Consider the following 22,981-nt stretch of genomic DNA (forward strand, 5'->3'; position numbering starts at 1 on the left):
GTCAGGGATTGATTTAGGTGATGAATGTACAACTATGTAATGGTACTGTAAACAATCGAAAGTACGATTTGTTTTGTATGACTGCGTGGTATGTGAATATATCTCAATAAAATGAAGATTAAAAAAAAAAAAAAAAAAAAAAGAAATGTAGACTATTTTCAAATTACCAAGAATTTACCTAGAATAATTCTTGAAATATTGAAAATATCTTGTATTCCTATTTCCTCCAGTATTTACTTCTGAAATTTTTTTCTTTTAAAAATTCACATCATCAATTTTTGTGGAATCCTGTTTTCATTTATGTGTTTTAATATTCACTTCTTTGTGGTCTTCAGAGAAATATTTTATTATGTTTGTGCCTTTAGTTTTCTTTCTTTAAAGATAGTTAATGGTAGATTAAGTGTTATATTAACCACAATTTGTATGATTAAAATTCCAGTATTTTTTAAACATTTTTTATTGTGAAATATAACATATATAACAAAATGTATTAACTTTCCAAGTATAGTTTAACAAGCAGTTATTAGAGTAAATTTCAAAATATGTTCTAGGTTACAGTTCCACAATTTCAGGTATTTCTTTCTAACTGTTCTAATACACTGAAGACTAAAAGAAAAAAATCTATGTAATATTCAGTAGTTATAATTCTTTGTGAAATCCTATTTTGTCTGTTGCTACTCCTCTCTCTCATTTTCAGGACTACCGTTGATTAGGGCTTGGCATACTGTGGCCATTTGGAATATCTAGCTGAAGCTTGCATAAGAGTAACCTCCAGGATAGCTTCTCAACTCTATTGAAATCTCTTAGCCCCTGAAACCTTATTTTGTTACCTTTCTTTTGCCCCTTTTTTCAAGAAGGCCTTCTCAATCCCTCAATGCCAGGGCCAGCCTCATTACTGGGAGTTGTGTCCCACGTCACTAGGGAGACTCACTCCCCTGGGAGTCATGTCCCACATAGGGGGAGAATAATGTAAAATTCCAATACTTTTAAAATTCTACCATACCTAGTTTAAAAGACTTTAAAAACTTGTCTGCATAGTATTCTGATTCAACAAGATAAGGGCTGAGAAATGCCTGATTTGTCCATACTCAAACTCTGGACAGAAATACTTGCACAGGATATGAGCACAAAATAACTCAATAGTATCTCCAAAAAACATATAAGGGTTTAAGTTTTTAAACCAAACTTCTTGTGATACAGGAACACAAAATAATTTGTTTTTTAAATGAGGGAAACTATTAGTGGTATTTTGTTTCCATTTCCATATCTTTAAAAAAAATGGCAAAGGGAATGCTAACATTTCTAAAAATATTAATTTGGGATGATTTATAAAATATGACTAAGGTTATGAATAAATAGAAACAGACTTTGAATAAAGGTATACTCTAAATCACTGCAAATCGTAAGTTAAGTGCATTTATCATAAGAAATCTTACCTTTTGGAATAGGTGGCAAAGGATCTTGATATAAAATCTGTTCAATTAATACTGAATAACTTTCTGAGAAGAATGGAGGTTTTCCTGAAATCACATGAAAACTTTAAAAATTAAATGGTAATTTATCCTTTTCAATCATTCTAAAACAATCTCAACTACAGATATTTTAGGATTATGAAATTGACAGAAAAAATATATAGTAATAACTAATTTTTGAATGCCTAGTATGTACCAGACACACTGTCGACATACTTTTATATTTCTCTATTTTAAAATTTATCATCCTAACAAATATACAAATTCACCTATTGGCCTCACTACCATGATCTCAGTCAGGGTTGTGTGGCCACTCAATATACAATGGCAAGGTACCTTTATAAGAATCTCTACTAATGATCACAGTTTTTAAGTTAGACACATTTCAATATTCAAAACGATTATCATGAAAAATATCTATATGTCAAAAATTTCCTAAGCACCTACATATATGCCCAGACACAATTCTGCCAAAATCAGTATATATAAAAATTTAGTAAAACAAGTTTTTTGACATCTTACGGGTAAAATATTTGCAAACTACAGACCATCTTTTTTTTTTTTTTTTTTTAAGTCTAGACCTTATTTTAAACTGAACCAGAAAGTAGTCACCTGAAAACATTTCATAAAGCAGACAGCCCAAAGACCAGAGATCACTGGTGATGGAGAAGTCAGTACCTCTCACAATTTCTGGTGCTGTATATACAGGTGATCCTAAAAATAAAGTATAAATGGCAACTTTGTTAGGCATTTGTATCATTCCCAACAGAAATCTACCTGGGAGCAGCCTGGTGAGATAAAAAAAAACAATGGGAGCAAAGCATACATGCGAATAAAACTTCATAAATATTTCACATATTTAAATATTTTCTCATTTTAGGGTTACATTTTGCAAAGAATATAAACAGAGTTTGAAAATCCACAAGTGAGTACTGTTGGCACCTATAGATATATTAGTTTTTCACTTAACAACTTTAAAATAGACAAAAGAAAAAAACATCAAATTATATTATTTCAATTAGGATAGGTTAGGTTATGCTACAGTATCAAATAACCCCAAAAATCTCACTGTCTTAACAAAAAAGATTTATTTATTCCTCCAACTTCCTGTCTACCACAGGTCAGCCAATGGGCTCCACTCCTCAAAGTAAAAATAGAGGCTCCATCTCAACACGGGCTTCCTCTATCACCAAGGCAGGGGGAAAGAATTTGGTAAATTGCTCACCAGCTCTTAAAACTCCCACCTCAAAGTGACTCATGTCACCTCTGCTCAACTTCACTGCTTTGGCCAGGGGAAAGAACAATGCCAGCATGTATCCAGAAAAAGAACAGGAAATATTTAGGGAGCTGCACTACTGTATATGATATATTTTATGTAAAGTTGAATATAACATAAATACCATATTTTAAAGCAAGAAATTTCCCTTATTTACTGATGAGGGCAAGCGAAACTCAGAGGGATACCATAACTTCCCCTAAATCACACAGTTGAGCAATTGCTGGGCACCCACCAAAACCCAAGATCCTTGTCTTGCACGTACAAATCTTTCCACTGTACCTAAAAACCTCCCACCTCCCAGTGAGAATGTTCTCTCCGTGAAGTGAGTAATTATTGATCAATCACTTGGAAAACAAAATTCCATTGTGGTGAACTCTGCAGCAAATTATATCTTCAGGGATCAGTCACAGCCAGAGCAGCAGCCTCACGTGTCCTGATGCATGGTTTTAAAGTTCTCCAATGCACCTTTTCTGCTTTGCTATCGCATTTCATACACATATTCACTCATTCAACAAACACCTATAGAGGGCCTTTTTGCTGGCATGCTGCTAGATGCTGAGGAAACAGAAATAAATAAGACCCGCAGGATGTCCAGGAACCCTGCCAAACACTAAATAGGTGCTAGTAATATTTGTTGAATATGCATATCTGAATGTCTGTCGCCACCACCACCCACCCCAGATGTAAGTTCCAAGAGGTTAGGGATTTTTCTGTTTGTTCACATCCAAATTCCCAGAACCTAGGACAATACCCCAATTTTTGTTGAAAAAAATAAATGTTAAATTAACAAATAAAGGCAGTAATGAAGAAATGAATATAAAGTCCCTACAGTCACAATCTAATGAGGAAAGACAAACACACAAGAATTATTGAAACTCATTTCGTGAAATAGTCCAGATTTCCAACTTCTTTCAGTCAGTCAACACTGGACCAGAACTGAGCCCAGTTTGACATGACCCCCATCACTCCCTCTTGCCTTAAACTAGGCCACTTTATTCATTTATATGACTTGCCTGTCCCTGCAGTTTGGGACCCTGATCCAGTCCAACCCTCTAAATTTACACAAAAGGAAAGTAAGACTCCTAGAAGTTAGGTGACATTAGTCTCCAGGTTACACAATTAGAAACAAAGCCAGGACTGGAACCTAAGTGCCCTTATTAGACATCTATTGCTCTTTGCAATATTACCTTTATGCAGCCCAACACAAGTATTTTTCACTTTTAGTTCATCAGTATCTCATGCAAGCATCAATGTTAACAGATTTGATATGGCTGTACACCACTTCAATATATCAATCGCCAAACTACCACAATGCCCAACCACTAGCACAGGTCAAAAGGCAGTGGGTTCAACTATGACATGTGACTTGCTCATAGCCAAACTTAGTCTGAAATCCTCAATGCAGTGTTGGTTTTACTTTCATCTCTGTACCACATGGATGTGAGTGAGGTGCCTGTGATGTGGGTGATCCCCTGATGGTCAGGACTGCCTCTGCCCAGCTGGTTATGAGGGTGTCCTCCACCCTTGGTCAAAGAGGCTCACCTGCCTCAGCATGGGGACTGTTCGTTTTCAGATAAAGGCTCAGAAGTAACTGAGCACCAATGCTAGAACCTCCAACCCATTTCTGCCTCGGCACCTTACTGGAAGGGATTGTTTCAGGTAAGCATTCCTGAAATGTACAACCTTCCTTTTGTTCTATAAATAAAATCCTAAATAATAAGTTAGAATGTAATGTTCTACTAACAGTCCACAATAGTCATTTTCACGAAATGCTGCTCAGGAAGATATTTGGGGAATCTAAAAGCCTTCTTCTTGGGCATGAAATTTTACCATATACAAGGCTAGCCCTCAAAGTTCAATTTCCTTTGGTCATAGTTATGGTACCTACAGATAACCTGCTGCTCCCACCCCTTACCCTGAGCCCTCTTATCCCTGGACCACATGACTACCAAGCCTACAGATGCCCACCCTCTCTTGTAGAGTCTTTTTCCTTCAACTGCTACCCAACTTAACTAACATCATGGCGAGTACTGCAGAGCTTCAATGGCCCAAAAAGAAAAGTATCCATATAGGGAACTTGAGGGGGAAAGATCTTTACCACTTCTCCCAAAAGACCTGATATAAGAAATGTCACTTTAGACCATCCCCTCAAGTACAGCAATTCCAAAACCCCAGGCCCCATCCCACTGTCAAAACACCCTGCCAAGAATGTACCCCTAGAAATGTGCCTCAATTGCAGAATATCAGCTATTCGACAACACTGAACAAATATTTATGGAGCCATTAGTGTATACTGGGCATCATTCTAAGCGCTGAAGATACAGCAGGAAGTGAGACAAAATCCTTGGCCTTATGTTGTTAGGAGCTAAGGACAGGACACAGGGTTTGTTAGAGGTTACCCATGCTTCACACAATATTTGATCCACACAGAAAACTTTAGGTCATGGAAAAAGCTATCCCTATATCCAGACTTTTCTTGGTCATTATTTTCAATAAATTGTTTGACTCATGAAAGAGCAACATTATCTCTGAAACATGCTACGTGGATGGTCCACAACTAGAGCAATTACTTCTAAACGCTCCAAGTCTACATACCTTTGACTCGACTTTTCATGCTTTTCTTCAGAACACTTTCCCCACTATCACCTCCTCCTTCTTCTGCAGCCACCAAAGCAAAGAACTCTTCCAAATTTTCACCTTCCACTTTTGCCAGGCAAAAATTACTAAACTTTAATGTGCCAGGCCCTTCCAAGAGTATCTATGAAAATCAAAAAGTAAATGGGTGCACAAACAAATGTAATTCAATTTGCATTTCCATCAGCAACTCTTACAATAGCACTAAAGAGCTTTTAGCATTGGCTTTACTGCCTTGTCACAACTCAGAAAATTATATGCTTGCAATTTTTCTTAAAAGAAGCTAGAGAAACCATGTGAATCACACTCCCCTTTGTCCAGTGTATGGATGGATGAGTAGAAAAACGGGCAGAAAAAAAAAAAAAAGGAAGAATTGGGGGAGCAATTTGGGTGTTCTGTTTTTACTCTTGTTTTTTTTTATTCTTGCTTTCACTTTTTCTCGTACAAGGAAAACATTAAAAAAAAAGATTGGGATGATTAATGAACAACTCTATGATGGTAATGTGATCAATGGATTACATACTTTGGATTATTGTACGGTATGTGAATGAATCTTAATTAAAAAAACCAAAAAAAAAAAAAAAGCCAGAGAAAAATAAATCCAACATTTTAATAATAATGGAATCAAAAACAAAATTAAATCGCCCATTGTCAGAGGTATATAGTGAACACATATAACCACAAAAGAAACATCAGGTTCTTGGGAAAGATAGAGAAAAATCTATGTGAAACAAGCTATACTTTCTAACCCTCAGTGACAGCTAACTGTTTGCAAACCCATCTGCCCCAAAGCCTTGTTTAATCAAGGAAGGAAGTACAATGTTGGGCTAAAACCAGGGTTTAGAATTTAAGAGGATCTGGATGTGAGCTCCAGGTCCACCACTTACTAGCTGTCTGACACTGGAGAATTTACCTAACCTCTCAAAACCTCAGTCTTTTCACCTATAAAATGGGAAAAGTAATACGTTAAGTCGCAGATTGTTGTAAGGAGTGAAATGATGCATTAAGGGGCTTACAACAGTGACCAGCATGTGATAAGGTCTCAATTCTGCTAATATAATTTATGGCTAGAAATAATCTAATTATTGTTGAAACCATGCCAGGAAACACAGTCTTCTATTACTTTCATCTTTTCCTCCAGAGTCATCAAAAATATTTCTGCACAGTTGCAATGGATCAGGTAGCTTTTTCATTTTTAAAAGCAGATTAAAGTTTACCCTTAGCATCTGAGGTCATGAATGCTTAATTAGGATATCTGTTCATCTTTACAACAGTGGCTTTAAACTTTGAGCACTGGAATCCCATGGAGGACAGATAAAGCACAAATTAGTGTTCCATACCTCCAGAGTTTCTGATTCAATACGTCTGGGTGGGGCCCAGAACCTGCATTTTAAGGAATCCCAGCCCCAAAAACAAACTTTGAGAACCTCTGGCAGGGGTCAGCAAACTTTTCTTAAAGAGCCAGATATAGTAAAAATTTCAATTGTTGCACAGACTTTGTGGTCTTTGTTCCCATAACTCAACTCTTTCCTGGTGCAACAGCAGCCAGTGACAAAATATAAGTGAATGGGTATGGCTGTGTTCCAATAAAACTTTATTTACAGAAACTGGCATCCTGCCAGACCTTTGCTGCCCTGTTCTAAAGGTTATATATAAATTAGACTCAATTTCCTAGATTATAAACAGGTGGTTGTAGAGCTCCTTAAACAACTCTAATACAGGGTTCAGCAAACTACAGCCCCTGGGCCAAATCCAGGCCATTGCCTGTTTTTGTACAGTTGTGAGCTAAGAATGGCGTGCACATTTCTAAGTGGTTGAAAAGAGTCAAAAGAAGAATATTTCTTGACATATGAAAAGTATATGAAATTCAAAATTTCGGAGTCCGTAAGTAAAGTTTTGTTGGAACACAGCCACCAGGTACTTACATATGGTTTCTAGCTGCTGTCGGCACTGCAATGACAGAGTTAAATGGTTGCAACAGAAGCCCACAAAGTCTCAAATATTTACTACCTGACCCTTTAGAGAACAAGTTTGCCAACTTATGGGGAAAATAAACAAAAATCAGGAGCGACAGATATTTTTCCTTCCTATAAAAGTCTAAATAAAGAATAAAGTCACTTTTAAACTACAAATGGCATTCATAATTTTTTGAGAATAGGAAATTGCTACTATTTCATGAACTATCGAACTGAAGCATACTTTAAATATAAGAATATTTCAAACAAGAATTCCTATTCATTATGTAAAGTTTTTATGGAGTTTTTTCAGGTTCAATGATTTCTTGCAGATGGCCTGTAAATATAAACAGATACACTCTATTTTTTATTCCTCTGGGTATGTATTAACAAAGGAAAAGAATTTAAAAACTCAGACCATAATATGTACAACTCCTAAGATGCCACTGAGAGCACACTACCTCCTAGAAAGTGTCATAGAAGCTGAACCTAAATATAATATTTAATCCTCACAATGACCCTGAAAATATCCATCTCCATATCACAGACAAGAAAACTAAGGCACAGAGAGGTAAGGTGGCTTGTCCAGGGTCACATAGCTTCCAAGTGGGGGACTGACTGTTACTCAGAAACTAAGTCGGTTTCATGACTGCTGCACTGAAGCACACTCAGTTAGGCATAAATAATATTACCAAAACAGACATTATTTGATCCATAATTATCAGGAATCATACATATAGACAAGAATTGCCATTATCAAACTAATATAATGGTTCATAGTTTATTGTGTACTGTGCTTGAAGAACTAAGAGAGACTTATTTAATAGGCTTATTGGACTCATTCACGATATACTTCAGCAGCGATAATTAGTAAAGAGCTCTAAAAGGATGGGACATTCTTTGCACTTTAAAAGCTACTTAAATAGATAGCTAACAAATAGTAATATGTCTCCTTTGAGCCAAAAAAATGTTAATTTAAATTTGAAGATATTCTACACCAAAATTTTATCAACAATAAAAACTCCTTCGAGAAAGCACTAAAAATTGAGACACAAGCAGTTACAAAATCAAAATTTTCATTATATACCTTCCCAGGAGAAATGTCACAAAAGAGAATTCCAAGTTTATGAAGATGACGTAATCCAGTAATCAGATCAATCCCAAATTCTCTCACAACGTCTTCTGGGAGGTTTTCATCTTGAGCAATAACCATTTCTAAGGAACCACCTGCAAAAAGTTGATTAAAATAAACCATTTCAACCGACAAACATTACAGTGTGCCTCTAGGAGGTTCCATGCTGGGAGAAACTGAGCGTTAAAAAATGATCAGGACAGTGATCCTTGCCCTGTCAGGCAAGGGGGATACACATGTGAATGAACATAGTGGTCCAAGCACCATCACAAAAGTCCATGTCCACATCCCGGAGCCAGCTCTAGCTCCCAGAGAGCACAGCTCTGTCTAGCAGAGTGGCACATAAGCGAGCAGGTGGGATGAAAGGACAATCACTAGTGGCTGGGATTCCTCCAGATGCCTCAGGAAATGAACAGCTGCAAAAATCTGTGTTAAGTACTAACCCAAAACTGTGCACTTAAATCATGCTAAGCAAAGTACAGTCATATTTACTCACATACAAAGTTAAATCACAAGCTGTAAGCACTGCATAGCAAAAAAGACAGATGTCTTTACTTAAAAGTTAGAAAATCACAGCCTTTACGTATAACATAAAGGCCAACATTGTAAATTCCATTTCTATATCTTTCCAAGGTTCCGGTCACATCTCTACATTCTAAGTGCCAGAAAAAGAAAATTTTTTAAAGAGCCAAGATTACAACAGGAGCCAAGTTCAGAGAAAGCAAAGTCTCATTGGCATCTGAAAGTACAATGAGAATTGCTGTGATGAAGTTACGAGGTATTTGAGGTTTTGTTCATTTTGGTTCGATGGGTGAGGAACCAATCTCATCACAGGCATAATTTAGAGTTAGGATATTACATCTGATCAGAACAATAGCTGAGGCAAAAAAGTCATAGGGGGAACATCCCTGATTGCCTCACCAGTATACGTCTATGGAAATAATTCAAACACAGTCCCCTCATATTGATTCAGAAAAATAAAAGGCAAATAAGTTATTAAACCAAACAGCCTCTCTTAAAACTAAGTGGTATAAATTCTAAGTGTCAATAGGCAAGATTCATAAAGCTAGGAATAATTATAATACATGATCCTCTATTACTACTCAAGGTGTAAACAGAAGACGACTAATGGTGATACTTGTTACGTTTGTTTGTTAGGAGACTCTTAAGATGCTGAAACTGAAAGCACAGATCATATACTAACTCACGTATCTATCTATCTTTCTCCATATAGGTAGAAAGTTTTATGAAACTAGAGCTACAACATCTTCTCTTTAACCACTTCTGGGTGGTAGTATTTGTTGGTTCATCTTTACACTTTTTCACATTGCTTAAGTTTCTATAAAGATCAAGGATCCTTTTCATAAAACAAAAAGATTATCACTTGATAAGTTAATTAAATAATTAATGGTTAGTTGACCTAAAAACTATTTGTTTTTATTTGCTGGGAAAACTTTGTTTGGTAAATTAACCATGACTGAAAACTTATTTCTAAATTTTTATGTGGCTGACTGGTAAAATTTTGTATCAAAGTAAAGTTAACCTCAAACTGAATTTTACATAAGTCTTCCTCTTAAACATCTTTGTTCTTTGCCCTTTGCTAATTTCTGTCAAGCAACAGATTTTAAAGCTATTATAGTAAATAATATTAACCCTCTGTTACATACGGAATAGAAGATAAAAGGAAAATTGTAAAACCTACACCACATGCTTTTCCCAAAAGTACATAGGGTGGCTATATTCATAGCATTTGCCGTACACTCTTACCTGTGCAGAGTTCCACTACTAGCCAGAGATGATTGCTGGTTTCATACCATTCATGAAAAGTTACAATATTCTTGTGTTTAATTTCATGGGTGAGACGGACCTATAAAAACACACAGTATTTATGGTGGTTTGGAATGATGTACCCCAGAAAAGCATGTTCTTAAACTCAATCCATTCCTATGGATGTGAACCCATTGTAAGTAGGACCTTTTGATGAGGCTATGTCAATTAAGGTGTGGCCCATCTCAATCAGGCTGGGCCTTCATCCTGTTACTGGAGTTCTTTATAAGCAGAATGAAATTCACACAAACAGAGAGAAAAAGCCATGGGAAATAAGAAGTTGAAGGTCAATGGAACTTGGAAAAGAAGGGAGAAGCTAGGAAAAGCAACCATGAGCATTCCCATGTGACAGAGGGGCCCAGGGCTAAAAATTACCAGCAGCCAGTCTTCAGTGAGAAAGCTTCAGTGAGTAAGCTTCACTTGATGATGCCTTGATTTGGACTTTTTCCTGGTCTCAAAAATGTGAGCCATTAAATTCCCATTGTTGACTTCTCACATCTCATATCCAATCCATCAGCAAAACTATCAGTTGTACTTCACAAATGTATCCAGACTCTCCACTCATATACTCATATAAAGCACAACACAAAGAAAACTAAACTGCGGTGATAGAAGTCAGAATGGTGATTACCCTTAGTGGTGAGGAGGGGAAAGGGACAGAGTTGGAGAGGGACATGAAGGGACTTTTAGGATACCGCTTCTGTTTTTCCCTGATTGGGTGATGGTAACATAGGCATGTTAAGTTTACGAAAATTTGAGCACACAAGGATGATTTATAAGTATTCTGTATGTATATTTTACTTCAATAAGAAGATTAACTCAAAATGGAATATTCTTTAGCAATAAAGGAACAAACTACAACAAACCACAATACATGGATGAATTTCAAAAACATGATCTTGAACAAAAGAAGTGTGACACAAAATAGTAAACACTGTATGATTCCATTTATTTGAGGTTCAAGACAGGAAAAACTATCATGATAGAAATAATATCACTGGTTACATCTGGGAAGTGTTAGAGAAAGACACCTGGAGAGGAACATAAGTTGTTTTCTGAAAGGATGGAAATGTTCTGTATCTTGATTTACATGTTTGTTAAAAGTCATCAAACTATACACTAAAGATCTGTGTATTTTGTTGTATATAAACATCTTGATCAAACTTATTGGATAAAACATAACTTTTGAACATTTACCCAAAATATGATTTCTCACCGTCTCCATTGTAACCATTCTAGTCCAAGTTTCCACCTTCATGTTCTGGGTACTTCCCTCTCTATTCTCTACACATTGCTTGTTCCATCAATGGCTAGTTTATAAAAACCACCAGGAAAGCACTTACTTACTAATCTTCTCAACGCTAGAAGGTAGGTATGGTCCAAAACCCAAGGCTGTAAAAGGGCATGGCTAGTTCAAACCCAAGTCATGCTCACCCCATGTCCTTCCTTCAGAAAGCTTCATATTCATACTCTAAACTTTGAAAGTAAATGATCTAATGCAGAAAATATTTACCCTCACTCGTACCAAAAAATAAAAATCTAAGTCACCAATTACTAACATGTGTCTTAGTCATTTTGTTAGTCATTTTTCAAGATTGGTGGCACTAAACACAGAGATCAACCATTCCAGATTGAAAATGTGCCTTTTGCTATAGTAAATTCAGCAGCCTCTGTTTACAAACAACTTACTCTACCTAACCATAGCTCTGCCTTTCCCCAGATGGATGAAAAAAACACTTGACTTACCCAGTTGGTTATTTCAGGTCTTTTACACTTATCAGTACAAAGAATAGCTACAAAATTGATTGTTCCTCTTCGTCGCCCTTTATAGACAACAGTCTTGCTTCCTCTGCCAATCTCCTCATACAGAATGAAGTTTTCCATCTCTGGGCTAATTCACTTTTCCCACACACAATGAAATGGCAGCCTACTAGCATCTCTAGCTCCTAAAAAAAAATAAACAAAAACGACACTCATAAATGCATGCTAGTTGCATAATTAATTAGTCTAGTATGTCTAATATACAAATAAATCCAATAATTCAATAAATTCAGAAAATTCACCCTCAGGTGTTGAGTACCAATGTTTTTCTTTTTGTAGGATGAACAAAGATAAGGTAAAAATAAGTAAAAGAAACTATTTACAAAGCAGGTTCTTATCAACAAGGTCTTAATAAAAAGTAGTGAAAATAGCACTGTTTTTTCAACTATCACACATACCAGAATCAGGGAGTGAATGAGATTTTGGCCAATGTATCTTGATACCTTCCTGACTTTTTCTGTTATAAGGAAAACCTGGTACAATGGAAAGCACACTGAGTCGACACCTATATAACTGAAGAATATGTTTCACTTAAACCTCAAAAATTACAAGAAGCAAATGAGACAATGTATGTAAAATACATTTTTTAATTCAGTTTTGAGATATATTCACATACCATACAATTATCCATGGTGTACAATTAACTGTTCATGGTACCATCATATAGTTGTGCATTTATCACCCCAATCTATATTTGAACATTTTCCTTACACCAGAAAGAATAAAAATAAGAACAAAAATAAAAGTAAAAAAAGAACACCCAAATCATCCCCCCATCCCACTCTATTTTTCATTTCGTTTTTGTCCCCATTTTTCTTCTCATCCATCCAAAAACTGGATAAAGGGAGTATGATCCATAAGGCTTTCGCAATCACTCTGTCACCCCTTATAAACTACATTGTTATACAATCGTCTTCAAGAGTCAAGGCCACTGGGTTGCAGTTTGATAGTTTCAGGTATTTACTTCTAGCTCTTCCAATACACTAAAGCCTAAAAAGGGTTATCTATATACTGCATTAAGAGTGCCCACCAGAGTGACCTCTTGACTCCATTTGGAATCTCTCAGCCATGGAACTTTATTTTGTTTCATTTCTCATCCCCCTTTTACTCAAGAAGATGTTCTCAATCCCATGATGCCGGGTCCAGGTTCATCCCCAGGAGTCATATCCTGCTTCACCAGGGAAATTTACACCCCTGGGAGTCAGGTCCCATGTAGGAGGGAGGGCAGTGAGTTCAGCTGCCAAGTTGGCTTAGCTAGAGAGAGAGGGCCACATCTGAGCAACAAAGAGGTACTCAGGGGGAGACTCTTAGGCACAATTATAGGCAGGTTTAGTCTCTCCTCTGTAGTAACATGCTTCATAAGGGCAAGCCCCAAGATAGAGGGCTCAGCATAGCAAGCCGTCTGTCATCAGTGTTTGTGAGACAATCAGCAACAACCCAGGTGAGGAAGTCCAACACTTCTGCATTTCCCCCCAGCTCCTCAGGGGGTCCCTGCATATATATTTTTATTCTCTGCCCAAATTACTTTGGGATGTGTCTCTATTTCACAATGATCTGTACAAACCTACCAGATCTCATTTCCTATCAAAGTTCCATGTAATTATGGTGTTTGAACAAACTGACTGTACAAGTTAAATTGTTCAGAAAATATAGATCCTGCACCAAATAAACATCTCTTCCCTTGGTCTCACATGGAAGTTGAAGTTTTAAAACACAGTCAGTATCGTCCTTTACCCTTTGGACTGATTTGCCCTAGTCCTAACCAGATCTGTTTCATTCATATCTCTAATTGAAGTCTGGGCTCTTTTTCAGCTTTTTTAACAGTTGCTGTATGCACGAATACTGACATTCATATCTGCCGAGCTCTAGCTCTAAGTTTCAGGTGTCACACAGATACCCAAAGTTCCAGGGATTGATCGGGTTATACACAAAGAGATCAGCATCTTGTAAAATACATTTTATAAACATTTTTACATTCTTATAAAACATAAAAATATTTTATAAACAAAGGTGAACTGATATTTCCCTCTAAGCCATAGAGGCTGTAAGAGACAATTCAAATATTATTCTGAATCAGGAGTCAGCAAACTACTTGCTCGTGGGCCAAATCTGGCCCAATGTCTGTTGTTGTAAACAAAAGTTTTTTCGAAATGCTGCCACGCCTGTTCATATTGTCCCTGGTTGCTTTCAGACTACAACAGCAGATTTAAGTAACTGCAATAGAGACGACATGGCCTGTGCAAGCCCTAAAATATTTACTATCTGCCCCTTTAAAAGTTTGTTGGCTCCTGTTCTAAAACAAGATTTTTTAACCAAGCACTTCATCCTTCATCTAGTACGTAAGCAGTTAAATGAGTTCAGTTTCTTGGTCAACATAATACCTTAATTTTCAAGAGTGAATGAGGATTTGATGTAGTCTTTTATCAAACTAGATTTCATTTAGAATCAAAGTAAAATAATGGAATTAGTATCTTAAAATACTTACAACAATGTAATCAAAGTATTTACTCAAATAAAAACTATCTTTCATAAATTAACATCTCTTTAGGAGGACTATACAAGCTAGACTATAGAAGACTTCCCAGAAATTAACCCCCAATGTTTGTGCCTCTATATGAAATTCAGTAAGTCAGAACCTATCACAAAATCCTTTTGAAACAGAATATAAAAGAACAATAAGTCAATGGGCATGGGGTTTCTTTTTGGGGTGATGAATATATTCTGGAATTAGATAATGGTGATAGTTACACAACTTTGTGAATATACTAAACATCACTGAATACCTTATAAATCACTTTAAAGGGGTAAATTTTATGACACGTACATGCCATCTCAAAATAGCAATAAAATGCATATAGCATAAAAACAACTAGTTTCATAAATGAAAAAATTTCCAAGATTGTCCTAGACAGAAGTTGGAAATCTTGTTCTGTAATGGGACAGAGAGTAAATATTTTTGGTCTCTTTTGCAAGTACTCAATTCTGCAACTGTAGCATGAAAGCTGTCATAGATAATAAGTGAACTAATGGGCATGTCTGTATTCCATTAAAACTTTATTTATAGTCACTGAAATTTAAATTTCACATAATCTTCACATCACAAATTTTTCTTTTTTTTTTTTTTACTTTTTTTCTCAACTGTTTAAAAAGGTTAAAAACCATCCTTAGGTTGTAGACCATACAAAAGCAGACAGGCAGGCATATTTGAACTGCTAGTCTTAATCTGCTGACCCTGTTCTAGTGGAAGGAACTAGTAATCTAAGAATCTAGCAGTAACTCTAATCCTATGAGTCCATCTTCCAATGAAATGAAAAATTACTACAAAATATGAAAAAAATTCCACTATAAAAATTTACAGGCTAGTAATTATATTTACTTATTTGGATTATAAACTGCTGTCTGGATCAAAATCAGAAAAAAACAAACTATTGGCATGGAAATTTTTTAATTTCTATGTAGAAAGGCTATGGGAGAATTTTGAATTTAATTAAACAGAATACCAAAAAAGGCAGATTACTCTCTCTTTTCATGCGTAGTTTTACTGAATTCCTTTCATGTGCAACAAGTAGTCTACTCCTCCCTAAAACTCATTAAAAAAAAAAAAAAAGCAATACCGACTCCTGACCCACCAAATGCAGCAAGAGGTCAACAATACATATAGCATGCAATTTGACCCAAATAAGATTAAAGTGACAACAGGATAAGATGGAGAAGCTATTGAGCAAGAAAGAAAAAGAAAACAATAACAGGAAACCTCTATTAAATGTTCACAAATTGGCTACATTAGGATACATCAGGATAAGACAATAAAACAAGTTTTAATGTAATATGAAAACATGGTTTTAGGCCACAAGAAAAAAAAAGGTAAAATCTTGAAATTTTTGAAATGATTTGGGCCAAATTTATTTCCTCAACCTTTACTGAGTAAACATATTTGACCACAGCAGTCAATCTGAAATTAACAATAAACGTCAATTATAAAGTCTGCTTAGATAAGGGTGGTTTATTACTTTCGAGGATTTCCCATCTGTGGGGATCGGTTTCCTTAGAGAAAAACAAGAATCGCATCAGGTGATTTTCTAAGTTATCTTTCAAATTTGAAATTCCATGACTGTAAGATTCCTTTTGGCTCAGTCCAAGGACTTTCTTCATCTTGGACCACCTAATATGCATGTTTAAAAAAAAAAAACTTTTAATTGTCAAATAAAACACAAACACAGAGAACTCCACAAAACAAACTTAATGAATTACTATAAAACAGACATCTTTGTAATTACCACCCGAATCAGGAAACAGCACTTTGCCAGCCACTTCTGAAGCCCCTCCGCGAGCCCATCTCCATCACTATTTTCCTCTGGCCCCGCAAAAGTAACCACTCTCCTGACTTGCAGTCATCATTTTCAAGCGTTTCTGGTTTTCTCAGGTGAAGGGGACACGCAGGTGAAGATCGGCACCCTCTCCTCAATCGTCCCCACCTTCACCAAGATCCCGAATCACCTGGGAACTGCACGTGTCCAGGCCCCACCGCAGACCTCCTCAATTAGAAACCCCCGAGGTGAGGGCCAGCAATCAGTGTTTTAACAAACCGTCCAGGTGACTTTGAAGCACGCTCAAAGTTGAGAGCCGCTGGCAAATCAATCTTTAGTGGAGACTTGAAGGCTGTAGGCACTGTGCTAAGTACGCAACAGGTGATCTTTCTAACAGCACTTTACAGAATGGATTTGCGCTTGGTCTGACATCGAAAACAGGCTATGAGCCGCTACGATAAAAATCCCCGAGGCTACTCGCGGCCAGCGAACTGGCGGCTTTTCGCTGCCTTGCTGCACCTGTGGACACTAACTAGTCAACGCGGTCAATTTAGAGCCCGCGAAGCGCTCCGGGGCCGTGGAGACATGACCCATTCTGGCTTTTAGGAAGTAAAAATCCCGAGTCTGGGGCTTCCATAAGGCTTTTCTCCCAAGCCCAGGAGCCCAAACGCACGGAAACGTCTCTGCACCGAGGAGCCCCGTGTGCCATGAACCAAAGCCGCGAAAAAGGAATGTACGGTTAAGCAGAGCCCGGCAGAGAGAGATCCACTCGGAAGAGGCGCGGGCCTGCGCTCTTTCCCGCGGCCGCCGAGGAAGACACGAACCCGTACTCGCAGCGATTGAAACCATCACCCGCGTTCACTTACTTGATCACTTAGCGGGGAGAAGCAGCGGGTCGACTCCGCGGCTCCAGGAGATGCGCGCACCTCGGCCTGCGCCTCGGGATGGGTCTACTGGCCCAAGGCTGAAGGGAGGAAGGCAGTGAAGAGGCGGGACGCGCGGGAACAGCGTAATGGCCTTGCGGGACTAGCACCCCTCCACGTTTGGATTCGCCCTTCCCGTCTCCAGGGCAGCACGCAGAACGCCGGAAGGAGCGCAGGGCTCTAACTGGTTGAGCAGTTTCGGCTCCTATTGGCTTGGGCCCGGAAGTGAGAGGTCCCGAGGGAGACTCTCTCAGCTTGAACGGTCTGGTACGGGTTTAGGACGATTGCCCCGCAGGCCGAGGCAGGAAGTACTGGAAGGAGGTGGAACTTGCAAGCTCAGCATCCCTCCGCATTTGGATTTGCCCATGCTTTCTCCAGGATAGCAGGGGGAACGCTGAGAGGGCGCGGGCCCCCACTGACTGAACATTCTCAGTTCCTATTGTCAGGGGCACGGAAGTGGGAGCCCGCGAAGGATCCTCTGTCCACCCTAACCGGGCGCGGGAGGGAGGGTCTTGGGGTACCTGCCATGGTAAGTGGTGGCAGAGTTGGGGGCTGTGAAGCCCAGGGCTTTCATCATTTCTTCTTTTCTGCCCCCAGTGCCCCTCCGTTTCCCTCCATCCTCTACTTTCTGATGCCCACCGAGAGCTCAGATGGACGTGGTGGTATAGTCTGGGTGACTGACCAGAAGCAGACCCCTAGAATCCCTCATCCTTTACAAAAGAGAAGGCTTATGGATTATCTTCCTTCCTGTAAATGAGGAAACCAGACCAGGTTCTCTGATTTCCAGCTGATTGCTTTACTTCAACGCTCCACGCTTTCCAATTCCAATCGCCAGAAACGCCATCATCTCCCCTCTTCTGTTTTCTTCCATACAAGTTAGCACAGTTGTTCTCAAACTTTACCATTGAAATCAGCCAGAACGCTTGTTAAAATATATCTCTGGGCCCATCCACAGAACTCCTGACTCTGTAGATTTGGATGGGGCCTGACATTTTGCATTTCTATAAAGTTACCAGGTGATGTGGCTGTTATTAGTCTGGGACCGCAGGTTGCAAAACAACCACTGAGCTCAGGTGAATCACATCTCCTATTCTTTGACTCCTAGCTTTCTGCCTTCACTATAACCTTACAGTATCCACTGTTTTGGTCCATTATTTTTAATAGCTTCCTGTGGATACTGAAACATACTTAATCTCCTGTCTTAAAAAAAATAATAAAAATTAAAAATAATTAATTAAAAATACTCAATCTTGAGGCTTGCTGTTATGAAACTTATGGCTGTAGAGGGGAGGCTAGGCCACCTCTAATTATGCCTAGGAGTCACCTCCAGAGAACCTCTTTTGTTACTCAAGTATGGACTTTCTCTAAGCCCAACTCTGCAAAGAAATTCTTACCACTCTTCCCCTGACATGGAACAGGACCCCCAGGTGAATGAGTCTGTGACGTGGGACACAGATTCCAGGAATGAACCTGGCCCTGGCATCAAGGGGTTGAGAATGCCGTTTTGACAAAAAGGGGTAAAAGAAAGGCAACAAAATAAGATTTCAGTGGCTAAGAGAATTTAAATAGAGTTGAGAGACTGTCATGGAGGTTACTCTTATGCAAGCTTCAGCTAGATATGCCAAATGGCCACAGTATGATAAGCCCAAGTCAACAGTAGTCCCCAAAACCCTAAAGAATACCCAGGTCCCTATCTGAGATCTATAAAAGTTTCACTCACTAAGCTTATTCTTCAGAAACTTAAATCCTCCAGAAAATTCCTATGCCAGCTAAGTCCCAAAACACAGAGGCAATAGCATCTTCAAGAACATCAACCATATGTGTCCCCTTTTCCCATAATGTCAACACCCCTTTTCAACATGAACAAGTTAGGGTGGTCACTCTGCCTAGACATCCCTGAAGATCAGGGATGTGATTAAACTAGAGGAAGGGGTAGCAACAGACAAGATGCAATTTAACAAAGGATTATGAACACTGAACCTCTATATAATCTTTTTCATAGTTGCTAGGATACTAGAATAGCTAGAAGGAAAGAATTGAAATGGTAGAACTGTAACACATAGCATCCTTTGAAATTTGTTCTATAGCTACATGTTAAATTGTAATTTGAAAGCTATACCTTTTTGTATATGTCATATTTCACAAGGAAATAACTGAAACTATGGTACTATAACTCATAACAACTTTGGAAATTTCCTATATATCTACTTGTTAAATCATACTTTGAAAGATAATACCTGTTTGTATATATGTTATATTTCATAGTAAGGAAATAAGTGAAACTGTGGAACTGTAACCTGTAATCTTTGAAATTTGCTCTCTACTTGTTAAATTGCACTTGGAAAGTTATCACATCTATGTATATATATTTGACAAAAAAATATGATTATTAAAAAAAGCAAATGCAAAGATGCTCAACATCACTCTTATTAGGAAAATGCACAAGAAAACCATATTGAGGTATCATTTCAGACCTAACAGAATGGCCATTATCGGAAAACAGAAGAAGAGAGAGTTGCCATAGGGAGTTGTAGGGTTTAGTCCATCCTCCAGGGCAGCTAGTAAATAGCAAGGAACTGTCTGAAAAAAAATGTTTGGGGGACTTTGCAGACCAGACACACATCATACACCAGCCAGGAATGAATGGAAATACGAGACTGATAAATCACAACAAAGATGCTGTAAGTAAATCCTTCTGTGGTGGGGAGGTTGGTGCCCCTCCCCCATTGGCATGGCAGGATGACTTGGAGTCACTCCCTGGTGAAAAAAAAGTCCTTTCTCCTATTAGCAAGGAAGGGGAACTACTAATTGTGGATTTGATTAATGAATTCAGACTGCTGAATACCAGCACCAAGCACAGATAAATTTACAACACAATAAAAAAAAAATACCAGGAATTCTTTTTCAGCCCTGCTCCCTGGAAACAGGGCACATGAAACAAAACAGAGGCTTCTGGAGTTGGCTGAGCACAGAGTGCTGGAAAAGGATTGTAGCCCAAGAAAAGGGGCACATGGAACTGGGTACTGACTCTGGCTCCTGATTGGTGACCATGGAGTGCAGGGGTCCAGCTCTGAGAATGGCTATTTTATTTAAAGCAGCCTATTAAGAAAGCAGCCAGCAGTCTCTGTTTTCAGTCCTGCCCCAGGCAGGGGTGGAAGTAGGGTTGACTGAGAGATAATATAACTAATCAGGTAGTGATAGTACACTAAAGGAGGGCGAATCTTCCCAAAGAAAAGAGGGGAGCAGGGCCCAGCACTAGTGGCTGCTGTCATTCAGAGAATTTAGATCCCAGGGGCTGGGATTTCAGCAACAGTTTCAAAGTACAAATAGCAGAGCCCAGCCTCTTTCTAAAACATGCTCCAGCAGGAGTTGAACTGAGGCTGCTTGAGAGTCACTGTAACTTTTCTAGGGAACAGGGGACTGAAGAGAAACTCCTCCGCAAGAAAGGGGAGGGGAAAACAACAACAGTTTCTAATAGTTGTCCTGTCTCCCACCCCACCCCACCCCCCACTGTAGCCTCAGTCTCAACCACACCCCCAGCAGGGTTGCAGTAAGCGCAGAATTAAAGGCACAGTATCACCCCAAATCTGTGGGGATCAGCAGCTGAAAATCACCATCTGCTAGGAAGACCAGGAAAATCACAGAGTAAGGAGGCTTCACAGGAAGGACTAGCACCTTGCTTATCTCGTCCCCCAGGAGTCTTGATACTGAACTACATCCCCTTTGTGAGTACTGAACTTGTCTGGGAAAAACTGACTGGGATAGATCCTCTCTGGGGGTACCCTCCTCTCAGAATCAGCCCTCCAGGTAAAATTTGCTAGCGGTAATGAAAGGAGTGTTAAAAACATATAAAAAAATAATAATAAGCAGATAAATATTCCCTGAGGTGGAGGAGGGAGAAGAAAGTTTTTTCCTATTGGCAAAACAACTACACAAAAAAGGGCAATCTCAAAATCTTTCCATAGACACTGGGAAAAATCAGAAAAGAGGTGAAAAAATTCTGATCAGCTAAACAGAAGCTATTCTAGAGGTCTGGACTAAATTGAATCAAACATCAATAAACAGAGCACAATGCCAATCAAGAAGAAAATCCTAGGTAAGAGAGATAAAATGACCTCCAGAATAAACTAATCAAGAAAATCAGATGCCTAGATACCAGCAAAAAATCACAAGTCACACTAGGAAGGAGAAAGATATGGCCCAGTAAAAAGACAAACTAAAACTTCTGATGAGATACAGGAGTTGAAGCAACTAATTAAAGATGTTCAAACAAACCTAGATCAATTCAACGAGTTGAAAGAAAATGTGGCAAAAGTGATGAAGGATATAAAGATGATGCTGGGAGATCATAAAGAAGAACTTGGAAACTTGCAAAAAAAATCACAGAATTTATTGAAATGAAAGGCACAATAGAGGAGCTGAAAAACACAATGAAGACATACAACAGCAGATTTGAAGAGGGAGAAGAATTAGTGAACTAGAGGAAAAGACATCTGAAATCTTATACACAAAGAACAGATAGGAAAAAGAATTAAAAAAAATTTGAGCGGGTTCTCAGGGAATTGAACAACATGAAGCACATGAATATACATGTTATTGGTATCCCAGAAGGAGAAGAGAAGGGAAAGGGAGCAGAAAGAATAATTGAGGAAACAATCACTGAAAATTTCCCAATTCTTATGAAAGACATCAAATTAGAGGTCCAAGAAATGCAACATACCCCAAAAAGAATTGATCCAAATAGAATACTCAAAGACACATGCTAATCAGATTGTCAAATGGCAAAGGCAAAGAGAGGACTCTGAAAGAAGCAAGAGAAAAGTGATCCATCACATACAAGGGAAGCTTGATAAGAGTAAGTGCAGATTTCTCAGCAGAAACCACGAGACAAGAAGGCAGTGGTATGATATATTTAAGATACTGAAAGACAAACATTTCCAGCCAAGAATTCTATATCTGGCAAAATTGTCCTTCAAAAATGAGGGAGAGTTTAAAGTATTTACAGATAGACAGTGAAAGAGTTCATGAACTCTACAAGAAATACTAAGGAAAGAGAGGTTGGGGGTGGGGGGGTAGTGTAGAAATGAAGGTTAGCAGTAAGGATAAATAAAAGGGTAAAAAGAGAGAAAAAATAAGATATGACATATAAAATCTAAAGAACAAAATGGCTGAAGAAAGTACTGCCTTTATAGTAATAACATTGAAGGTTAATGAACTAAACTCCCCCAAAGAGACAGATTTTGGGAGTTTCCACTGCCCTCCCACCAGCATAAATAAACCTTTTCTTCCACACACACAAAAAAAAAACTCCTCCAAAAAAGGACATAGACTGACAGAATGGATTTTTTTAAAAAATCCATCCATTTCTGTTTACAAGAGACTCAATTCAGACCCAAGGTCAAAACTAAGTTGAAAATGAAAAGTTGGGAAAAGATATTCTATATAAACAACAACCAGATAAAAAGCAAGGCTAGCTATACTAATATCAGAGAAATTAGACTTTAAATGTAAAACAGTTAAAAGAGACAAAGAAAGACACTAGGTATTAATAAAAAGGACAATTCATCAAGAAGAAATAACAGTCATAAATATTTATGCACCTAGCCAGAGTGACCCAAAATACATAAGGCA

The 22,981-nt window shown here is 38.2% G+C and overlaps 1 protein-coding gene across 4 annotated transcripts in view; it reads right to left on the reverse strand.

Annotated features, from left to right (window-relative positions):
- The window catches only part of ULK4 (unc-51 like kinase 4), a 703,242-nt gene extending 685,765 nt beyond the window's left edge, over positions 1 to 17,477 (reverse strand). For 2 of the 4 annotated variants that reach the window (XM_037847819.1, XM_037847826.1), the window contains exons 1-7: positions 17,294 to 17,476; positions 12,046 to 12,245; positions 10,240 to 10,339; positions 8,428 to 8,567; positions 5,347 to 5,509; positions 2,085 to 2,186; positions 1,437 to 1,520 (exon numbers count right to left, since the gene is read on the reverse strand). In XM_037847819.1, the coding sequence (XP_037703747.1) occupies positions 1,437 to 1,520; positions 2,085 to 2,186; positions 5,347 to 5,509; positions 8,428 to 8,567; positions 10,240 to 10,339; positions 12,046 to 12,183 (727 nt within the window). In that variant the 5' untranslated portion in view covers positions 12,184 to 12,245; positions 17,294 to 17,476. Of the gene's footprint in view, positions 1 to 1,436; positions 1,521 to 2,084; positions 2,187 to 5,346; positions 5,510 to 8,427; positions 8,568 to 10,239; positions 10,340 to 12,045; positions 12,246 to 17,293 lie in introns of all 4 variants that reach the window. The other 2 variants (XM_037847812.1, XM_037847832.1) reach the window with 2 other exon arrangements.
- Positions 17,478 to 22,981: the final 5,504 nt, after the last annotated feature.

The sequence above is a fragment of the Choloepus didactylus genome, chromosome 1, assembly GCF_015220235.1.
Source record: "Choloepus didactylus isolate mChoDid1 chromosome 1, mChoDid1.pri, whole genome shotgun sequence".
Lineage (NCBI taxonomy): Eukaryota > Metazoa > Chordata > Mammalia > Pilosa > Megalonychidae > Choloepus > Choloepus didactylus.